At 46.0% G+C, this 10,502-nt stretch overlaps 1 protein-coding gene across 2 annotated transcripts; it reads left to right on the top strand.

The window, feature by feature from the left end:
• The first annotated feature begins 328 nt into the window (after positions 1 to 328).
• On the top strand, positions 329 to 8,378 carry Lgalsl (galectin like). 2 transcript variants are annotated; one of them, XM_052198768.1, is made up of 5 exons: positions 329 to 535; positions 1,655 to 1,726; positions 1,876 to 1,964; positions 2,552 to 2,729; positions 5,458 to 8,378. In XM_052198768.1, the coding sequence occupies exons 1-5, from the start codon at positions 344 to 346 to the stop codon at positions 5,599 to 5,601; spliced, it is 675 nt and encodes a 224-aa protein (XP_052054728.1). In that variant the 5' UTR covers positions 329 to 343; the 3' UTR covers positions 5,602 to 8,378. The 2 variants fall into 2 exon arrangements, with proteins under 2 accessions (XP_052054728.1, XP_052054729.1); XM_052198769.1 differs by lacking the exon at positions 329 to 535 and adding an exon at positions 698 to 1,019.
• The last annotated feature ends 2,124 nt before the right edge of the window (positions 8,379 to 10,502 follow it).

The following is a 10,502-nucleotide window of genomic DNA, read 5'->3' as shown; positions in this document are numbered from 1 at the left end:
CCGACTCTGTCACCTAATCGAGGGTATGTTGATACAGCCTTATCTGAGAAGTTACATAATTATGCTAGTGTCGGGATACCATTTAAAGGAGCCTGAGCTCTGGAGTGAAAGAGGAGTGTATTCCCTGGGAAGTATTACACAAAGAATTGGGGCGACTCCATAACCCCAAACTAAGCGAGTGAAGTAAAATAGCTAAGGACAGACTGTGTCCAGTTCAAGTTGCAGCTTGGCCAGGCACCTGCTTAAGAATGCTCCTGGGACCCCAGTAGGTGCCTGCGCTTCCCCGGGAACAGAGTGTTGGTCAGCGCTCTGGAGGACTGGCCGCTTCTTTATTTAGAGTCGAATGTATTCTTCTACAAGCCTTGGACCCTCCATTCTCCTCCTCCTCCTCCTCCAGACAGGGAAACTATCTTTCCTCCCACTAGGTTGGAATTCTCTGAAAGAAGCCATACCGGGTCTTCCTCTTTGGAGTCCTCCACCTTCTCTCGACCTCACTCCCGATCTACCCCAAAAGTCCCCAGGATGCGGAAAGGAGGTGAGTGAGTAGTAGGCCACCGGCCAGGAGTGTCCCCAGCACCTGTCACCTGGCCCACCTGGGCCCTCCCTTCATCCCCCCCCCTTCCCCAGCCCCACCCACCTTCCCGCCGACAGGCCACCGCCCTCCCCGGCCCCCAGCCGAGGTCCAATGGCCGTAGGGCAGGGCACGCTGAGCAAGCCGCGGCGCTCGGGCCGCGTCCCCGCCCTGTTCCCGGTTCTCGGTTCCCGAGCCGAGCCCTGCCGCCTTTAAATGCCACCCCAGGCCGACGCACTGCGGCCCTCGCCATCCTCATCCCCTCGCCGCCGCGACCTCCCCACCGCCCGCCTCCCCTCCCCCTCCCGGGCCTGCGGCCAGCCAGCCTGGAGCGTGCGCGCGCGCCCGTGTGTGCGCGCGCCCCGCTCGGACCCGCGCCCGCCGCCGCGTCCCCGGCGCTCGCTGCAGGAACATGGCGGGGTCGGTGGCCGACAGCGACGCCGTGGTGGTGAGTGCAGCGGCCGCCCGCGAAGCGGGTAGCTCAGAGGGTCGGGGCGAGAGCTAGGGACCGGCGGCGCCGCGGGGAGCGCCGTACCTGTCAGCCGCCGCGGGGTGGGAGCTCGGGGCCCCCAGGCGCCGGCAGGAGGGCGCGGGCCAGGTGCGCGCGGGCGCGTGTGCGTGCACGTGGGTTACTGTGGGGCCGCGGCCCCGGCGCCCGGGATTTCCCCCTTTGGAACCGGTCCCGCGCCGGGGGCTCCGGAGAGAAGCGGAGCGCAGTCGCTGCACTCCAGCCACGTCCCCGAGGGCAGGCCGGGGGGCAGAGACTCCAAGAGCGTTTGTGCTGGGAGAGGGGCCTGCCGCCCACCTACACGGGCTCTACTTCCCCGGTGGGCCGCGACCTTGAATTTGATCTGGTCTCAAGAGCCTGGGGATCATCAGAGGCTTAGACCGGGTGGAAAGGCCGGGTTTTGTTTCGCGGTTATTTAATGGTCTATAAAGAGGCATCACATGTAGTAGACACTGCCTGTGTGTCTGTGGAGAGCTGCTGGATCCCGACAGATCTGTGTTGATTCCTCAGCCTTCCATTCACTCCCTAATAAACAAGGGTCTGTGGAAAGCCAATCTGTGTGCTTCTATTTTTAGAAACTTGATGATGGGCACTTAAACAACTCCCTCAGTTCTCCAGTTCAAGCCGACGTGTACTTCCCACGACTGGTAAATCAATGTGCTCCGCGTCTCTGCCTTTATCCTTTTCCCCTCTGGTGCATTTTCCTTGCTTTCTGCAGGGTCAGGTTCTCAGGGTGAGGGCTTGGTTCTTCTCTAACAGACTGTAAACTTCCTGTCTTTCCCCTCCTCCTTTGCAGATAGTTCCATTTTGTGGGCACATTAAAGGTGGCATGAGACCAGGCAAGAAGGTATTAGTGATGGGTATCGTAGACCTCAACCCCGAAAGGTAAGGGCAGAGCCCTGTCGTGGCTGAGCCCCACGGCTGCCTTCTCCTCTTCCTCTGCTTGCAGACTGTGTCGCTAGGTTGGAGGGCCAAGAAAGTACCACGTTCCCATGAAAAGAATGTGTATGAATTCTAGCCATCATTTCTCCAGATAGCTATTTATATCAGCGATGATAAAAATAGGCCTACAGTTAATCTTTGACCCTTGAGAAGGCCAAAAGACTTCTTTTTTATGGTTTTGAAACACTGTAGTTGTAACCAAACTTGTTAGAATAAATAAGAACCAAACTTACAAGGTGTTTCCCTTGCCAATTTCTGTGGCTGATTTTGAGAACTCTGGGATGGATTGAGGCAAGGGTGACCTGGGGCGTTTGAAGTCTTCAGTTGCAGTTATTTTCAGTGCCTTCAGTTTTCACCAGAGCCTGCTTTAGGTAACACAATCTATTGGTTTGAGTGTAATCCTTCTTTGTGTTTAAACTGTGTAAACAGTAGCAGCCCATTAAAAGCCGATGAACCCACTGGAGAAGGAACTGGGTCAAGTTAAACTGTTACATCTAACTCCCAGCTAAGTGACACTGTTTTCTTTTTAGCTTTGCCATCAGCTTGACCTGTGGGGACTCTGAAGATCCTCCCGCCGATGTGGCCATTGAACTCAAAGCTGTGTTCACAGACCGGCAGCTCCTCAGAAACTCCTGTATATCCGGAGAGAGAGGCGAAGAGCAGTCAGCAATCCCTTACTTTCCGTTCATCCCAGACCAGCCGTTCAGGGTAGGTACCTCGAGTGCATAATGCAGCGAGCTGGCTGGGCCAGCTCTGATCTACCCCGTGCCAAGAGCTCTTTAAGAATTTCTTCTTGTCTAAGGAACTTGTTGCCGGGAAATTGTCTCCCAGCCGTGAGAAAAGAATAAAAAACAACAAAAGAGATTTGTTTGCTGACAGATGTTAATGCTTACCAGAGTAGCTCTTGTTCTCTTCAGCCCATACGTTTAGTTAATGGATGCATATATGCATACCTAATTGCTAAGTACTTAACCATAATTCTACTTAGCCAGTGCGGAGGTATTAATTATTTACTTGTTAACCCTTGAGGTGGTACTGGGGATTGAACCCAAGGTCTTGTGCACATTAGTTAAGGTTTCTACAGCTTAGCTACCCTCCCAGTCCTCTGTTTGATTTCTGTTTTGAAACAGGATCTCACTGAATTCCCAGGCTAGCCTTGAACTTATAATCCTCTGGCTCAGTTTAAAGAGTAGCTTAGATTACCCTTTGCCATCAGGTCAAGCTGGGAGTATTAATCTAGTAATAATTTTCCATGTTATTTCCCAATATAGTATTAGGCACATAAATAACCTACCCCCAAGTATCTGATTGATTATTAAATATTAATAAGTATGCAGAATTTTCATGTTTCTTGGCCTTAAGTAGCTCAAAACCTTGTTAGCTATGGATTTAAAACAATTTAGTGGTTATCATCTCATTTTCTCTTGTTCCCTTTGCTAATGAGTCCACATTTGTATATTTATTTTCCCGTGTGGGTTAATTAAGCTTGTCTGTTTCATGGTCATAAGCTGTGTGGCTGACAAATGTCTTCCCTTGGGCTTGGGTAGAATCGTTTGCTCCCAGTCTCTAATAGGCAGGAACAGCCCAACTTAACCATCTCCTCAGGCAGCAGAAGCACTCACTACCTTCCTCTGTGGGACAAATAACAGGTACAAGTCAGTAATATAAAAGGAAGACTCGGGTACAGGTCAGGCCTGGTGATGCGGCTGTTGTCTGCATGAATCTTAACCATACATCACAGTAACGGTGCCGTGGTTAAAAGCTCCATACAGGCCAGAGCAAACAAAACTGCCCCCAGTAACTCGAACTTCATGTGGGCCTTCTCACAGCCTGGGACTGTTTCTCTTTCCTTAGAGTCTAGAACAAAACAAAAACCCACAACTTCTTTACATCAGTAAAAGAAATGAGATTGCTCCCCTTACAACCATAATCTAGGAAGTCACCCCTTACCTTAGCTCCTCCTTTAGAATGCTAAGCCCTTGTGGGTTCCACTCGCTATGCCTGGTTCTTCAGTGGTAAGCCATGTGTGCGCACGCACACACTTGGACATGTGCAGACTGGAAGGCAGTTCAGCTGTCATCCTTAGGAACACCACCCTCACAGCGCCTCTTACTGGCCTGGATCTCACTGATCTCACTGATACGGCTAAACTGGGCTAACCAGTGAGCCCAAGTCTCCACTGCTCTGCTGCTGGCGTTACAGGTGCATTCAGGACCGGGCAGTTTTGTGGGAGTTTAGAGAATTATACTTGGGTCCTCTTACTTGCCAGTCAGATATTTTCTCAACAGAGCTATGGTAAATTCTCATGACTAATTCATGATTGTGAGCTTCTAACTAGAAGGATTACAACGCTTCCCAGCAACAAAAACTGGAGTGAAATAAGTGGGGTGGTGGTTCACGCCAGTACTCAGAAGGCAGGGGCAGGTGGATCTCTGTAAGTTCAAGGCCATCCTGGTTTACAGAGTAAGTTTGAGGCCAGCCAGGGCTACATAGAGAAACCTTGTCTCAAAAAAAAAAAAAAGTTTACAAAACTGGAGTGAAATAGAGCTTCTGGGTGGTATAATTTAAGCAGTAATATGAATTAAATGTGACTAATATCACATATGTGGCGTCTCTGCATGATAACTGCCAATGCTTTTCTAAAAGCATCATAACACAGCCAATTCTTAAACTCTGTGGTGGCCAGGAGGTGGTGGCTCGTGCCTTTGATCCCAGCACTTGAGAGGCAGAGGCAGGCAGATCTCTGAATTTGAGGCCAGCCTGGTCTACAGAGTGAATTCCAGGACAGCCAGAGCTCAACAAGCCCTGTCTCAACAAACAAATTTAAAACAAACAAAATTCCAACAAACCTCCATGGCGAATTATGGAAAAGGAGAGGGGAAAGGTTCATCCTGTGGAGTCAGTGTCTGTTTGCTTTAACAAAGCCTTGTTAATTACACATTGGTCCAATGGTAATTACTGTGTAATCTCCCTTAGTGTTTACCATGATTGTCTAGACTATTATTAGATGCTACTAATGGCTACCAGTCATGCATCAGGAGAGGCTCCCTGTAGGTGGGCTGGATTGTTTGGCATCAGGTGTCATGTAAACAGATTGGTGCTCCTTCACACCTCTACCTGGAGTATGGGAGGAACTATCTGTTCCAAATCTTTCCCTGGTATGAGCAGTGATTCTCAAAGTGGGTTCCCCGCTCCCGCCTTAGAACTGGGGAGGGTGCAGATTTTTAGACCATGCTCTGGACTTCCTGAGTTGAGAGCTGGGGGAGTGGACCCCAGCAGTCTGTACCCTAGCGGCGTTCATCAGTCTGTGGTGTTTGAGATTCACTGTGGGCATTGCTTTTCTTCCGCACCACGGAAGTATGGTTATGTTGTTGTTTTCCTCCCTCCAGCTGGGTTCATCCAGAATTATGCATTGTTGTTATTTTGTTTCTTCTAGGTGGAGATTCTTTGCGAACACCCGAGGTTCAGAGTATTTGTGGATGGACACCAACTTTTTGATTTTTACCATCGCATCCAAACATTATCTGCAATTGACACCATAAAGATCAATGGGGACCTCCAGATCACGAAGCTTGGCTGATGTCTAACGCTCTTCTATCTCAAATATGATCAATCAGGTGCCACAACTACATATTTGAAAAAAAGTGTCCTCGCCAGATCTGGAGACTTAAAAAGAAAACAAAAACAAAGACAGACTTCACTGTCTCTTTCTGTGCAGTTTAAGTCCAGAATGACACAGTTCTTCATCTGTGGTTTGCCCAGAAGAAGAAAGCTCGCAAGAAAGATACCGAGCCATTATGCCCAGAACAAAGTAATACATTTATGCTGGATTTTATTGTGATGATTAGTGATTTGGTAGCAATTTACTCATCATTTCAAAGCAAGGTGATATTTAGAAACAAAAGTGCTTAAAGACCTTAAAAACAACAACGGTACATCAAATCGATGCATTTCTGCACTGACGTGGAATTGTGTAGCACAACCGGCATTTTAGTCAGGGTATTTACATAGAATGTAGATTGTGCAAGGTTGGTTCTTATGTTTTCTTGGGGGTTGTTTTGTCTTTTGGTTTTGTTTTGTCTTTTGGCACAGCATCATGTTAACTTGGATTTTGAAGCGTTCTCGATTAATTTATTAATATTTAGTATATGTATTAATGTATCAGAGAGTGAGCAATGTCTACAAATTATGAACTTAGGTCTGAGGGGGGAATTTATGTATTACAAGCATAAAATAAGTGAAATTTTACCTTAACGAATTTGAGCATATTCTCCTTACCCCTCAACTTTGGCTTCTTAACATAAATTGCTATAAATGCTTTTGGGGAAATTTTGCAACACTTCGATAAAACTCTGAAGTTCTTGCCGATGGTGTGAACTTTTGTTTGCATTGCTTTTTCTCCTTCCTGTGAAATATTGGCTTCCTTAAGGCGAACTACTCCTTAGATTGATGTAATAGCTCATTAAGTTGTAAATTAATGGAAAGCATATAAGAGATGATTGCATAGACAGCTTTTAAAATAACTATATATCAGTTTTTAATAGTATGCTATGAAAATGATTCCAGATGCAGTGTAAAGCAGAAGCAAGTTGCCCCAAATTACTTACTGAGAAATAATTTATATCAACCTAGGCTGTTAGCTCATTGTATACTTTTTCTTCTGAGACTCTCCCCAGTATCCCTGAGCAATGCTTCTGGAGCTTCTGAGTAGAAAGTGCTGCCTCCCTGGTGGGTAAGGTGGGATCCAGTTAGATCATCTGAAAGACTAAGTCCCAGGATTTCAGATTTTTTAGTCCAGCCAACAGTGATCGTGCTTCCAGGGAAACTACTTCCCCTCCCTTGTAGAACTACCAAAAGGCTGCAGATTATTAATGCATCTGCAAGGCTAGGGAGGCTTGGCATTTCATACACAGCGTTGGTCCTAGAGAGAAGGGCCTTTGGCATTGCTTTGGGTAGGTAGAAGAAAGGGATGCTGGGTGGGTGTATTTATATATAATTTAGGTTTCGTTTGTACAGTGTATGTGTCTTATTAGGGCATCTCCTTGTCCTTCACTTTAAAGGTTTTTTTTACACAACATGCAGAGGCACTGAAGTGGCCATGTCATCTTCATGTGTCAAGAATGTAGACAGTGTTTCGGAACCAAAGTCTAAGATAAACAAAGCAAACTAAAATAAGGAATTTTTATAGATGATATATTTGGATTCTTCTCAACTTTGAAACTGTTTAGCACAGTACCATGGTGTTATATACAAAGACTTGACCACCAAGACAGCTGCATCTTAAAGAGCTTTATGTCCTAGCTGCCTTCTCAGTCGCACTCAGCCGTGAGAGATGTTCTGTAGCTCTGGGTATTTTTTTAAGCCCGTGAGCAATTTCTCATGGTTGAAAAGCCACTTTAGAGGAGTGTCTGTCAAGAGACTTAGAACACACCCTGAAAAACATTTGTAAGATTGGGATTTGATTCATGCAGCAAGCAGTCCCCCAGGAGGGATCTGAGTGGCGAACATGTGTCATTCAGCAGAAGCTTGGGGAACGGGGAGTGTAAGAAAGGAAGTGACTTTTCTCTCTGCTTATCAGCTAACCCATAAGCAGCCAGTCCCTTAGGCTGCTTGGGATGGAAAAGCAGTATTAAACTCCCAGATCAGCCTCCTGGGAGCCATCCAAGTGGTGCATTGGGTTGATTTTGGACTAGTTAATAAACAGGGGCCACAGCCCAACTCACTGTCCAAATGGCTAGCTAGAAACTCTGACAAGTTCACACTCTCGTCAGCCTGAGAGGTCTAATGTGGGAAATTCAGGATGGAAAGTGCAATTTCAAGCTTCATGGGAAAGTATTTGCATACACAAGGAGTTATATCCACCCAGGGCCCTAGTTTTGCAATAACCAAAACCAGGGAATAACAATCAGGCTCTGGGGAAATAAGCAGGCTTTAGACAATCTGCAGCAAAAGTGGAGTAAATGTGTCTATCTATCAAGTTAACAGAGTGATGTCTACTTCCTGGGCTATCCCAGAATTGTCTTAAAATTATTATTTTTTTAAATTTTGAAGCCCAGTTTCAAATCTTGCCAACTTCTCTAAACTCCCTAAGAGATCACTCTTAGAGTTGGTGATGCATTAAATGGTAAATCCATGTGCATTAAGAGAAAAATATCCAAAAATGGATCAAGCCCTATTGCCTTGAGAAAACAGCTTTGGCATTTTCCGGCATTAATGTAAAGATAATGTTCCTATGATGACCTATTTTCAAAGAAACACTTTCTTATTTACTGCGTGGTGTAAACTGTTGTTAAATGTGTTGTTACATTATGTCACTGCTGAAAGTTATTTGCACTATAATAAAGGAATTTTCTACTAGATAGCTTCTGGGTTATTACATGCTGTTTTTGGCTCTAGATAAAATGTATTTATCACAGACAATGTGCTTAATAGTGGCCCCTTTATCTCACATGCTATAAGACCACCTCTACATGTGTTTCCCATATTGATAAAGGCAAGAAAAAAGTCTCAGAGGCTCTAGAGACCCAATGAGCTTATGCTGTGGATGCCTAAGCTCTGTTTTAATAAAATATAAACTATGATATTCTGCATGCACTGACCTTCCTATGTGATACACAATTCTGTGAGATTGATGCATAGATATAGTGTATAACTATTTAATCAGGATACAGAATTATTGTTTCATCCTTCCAAAGTCCCTTATATATAAATGTCTCCAACTTTTAACTTAGGTCAGGCAGCCACTGATCTGTCTCCCCTGCTGTAGCTTTGTAAATGACAGGTCACGCAGCATTCACCCCATAATGTCTTAGAGTTGGCTGCTTTGAATTTGCAAGTGTTTCGCTACATTCATACTGCTTCAACCATTCCCCTTACATTACTGGACAGTATTCCACTCTAAGAGTATATACTATACAGTGGGGTATACTATGAGGTGGGGTATACCATATAGGGGCATACTTTATCCACTCTCCTTTAGGATGCAGTCTGTCTCCCTACCTTCTCTTTCCCCTCTGCCCACCGCTGTCCAGATGTCCCTATGTAGTTGTTCAAGCTCTCCTCAAAATTTCAGCCCTACCTTCACATCTTAGGCTAACTTCAAGTTCTTTGGCCTCGGCACACCAAGTAGAAGGACAATGGGTTCTTAATGTATCTTTAAATGGTTTTTGTACAGAACATACACAACAGCAAGGTTTTTTGTGTTCTTTCCTGCGATTTGAATGATTGGGGAAGAAATTCAATCCCTTGGTTATTCAGCTTCCGAGTTTTACTCCATATCTTACAGAAGTAATCCCAGCTTCAGTTACCAACACAGTGCCAGACTCACATACTGAATCTAGAGGGTCTGACTCGTAAGTAATTTCAGGGATTCCTTCCTTCCTCGTTGGTCTCTGTTTTATTATTTTATTGTGTTCTTATGCACCTCACCCTTCAGCCTTTCATCCACCCTAATCTCTTCCAGCCCCCTAACACCAGAGATGAGAGAAATAAGGGTAGAAAAAAGGGGGGATGCAGACCTCTTTAGGCCGCTTCTCCTGACAAGGATAGCCAGTGTTGTGGGGCCAGCCCAGTCTTTGTCCTCAGAAGATCATCAGTCCAGCAAACCAGCAATAAAGCAGTCACGGAAGAGGGGGCAGCGTCTCCTTCTTCCGAATGCCTCCTGCCCATCTCGGGAGCTGACATTTACTCCCTCTCCAGAGTCCCAGAATTGGACTATCTGCCACTGGCAGAATTCAGACCCCTCCTAGAGCACAAGACAATCGCAGTTAATGGCCAAGGACAAACTGACACCGCCCCATCTCCCACACCTGGGGTTAAAACAAAACCATGCATGCCTAACACAATTGGGGTTTGTTAAGGAACCAATTGTCAGTACACTTTACCTTTTAAAAAGGCAAAACTGTGAGGTTTGCTACTTGTTCTGGCTTGACTTCTGCAGTCCAGAGAGAAGCTTGCTAAGGTGACAGAGTTAGCTGAGGCTGCCAGGCAGAGATGATGAGCTTCCCCTGCCCCGGTGGCCAGTCTAGAAATGTCCTTGGGGGATAGGACATTTTGGCAGTTTTGTGAGGCAAGCTAAATTAGATGGTCTAACAGAGATCAGTAATTAGAGCCTCTAAAGGCTCCAGCCACTTAGGGCTGTCACCCATTCAACAGGTGTTTGTTGAGCTGTGTCGATTGCTGTTCTAGTCACTTAGATCCTCAGTGAGTATGAAAGACCGAGGTGGTTTTAAATTTCAATGTGTATAGTCACCCAGGATGTCTATCCTTAGCTCCAGGAAATTGTATCTGTAGCTAATAGTGCCCAGGTGTTTGTATTTTCAAGAGAAACATCTTACATGTAGGTGGTCTTAGATCCCAGATGAAGCAGCCCTTCAAAAGGTGTCAGTCACTGAATCAGACCATGGCCTGGAGGTCTAATGTGCGGAGACTGTTGTGAACCCCTTTCAGTAGGTTACCTGTTGTCCACTCTGCCGCTGACAG

Source organism: Apodemus sylvaticus, chromosome 11 (assembly GCF_947179515.1).
Source record: "Apodemus sylvaticus chromosome 11, mApoSyl1.1, whole genome shotgun sequence".
Lineage (NCBI taxonomy): Eukaryota > Metazoa > Chordata > Mammalia > Rodentia > Muridae > Apodemus > Apodemus sylvaticus.
Note: the sequence above shows the minus strand (reverse complement) of the source record. Positions and strands in the feature narration are given on the sequence as shown.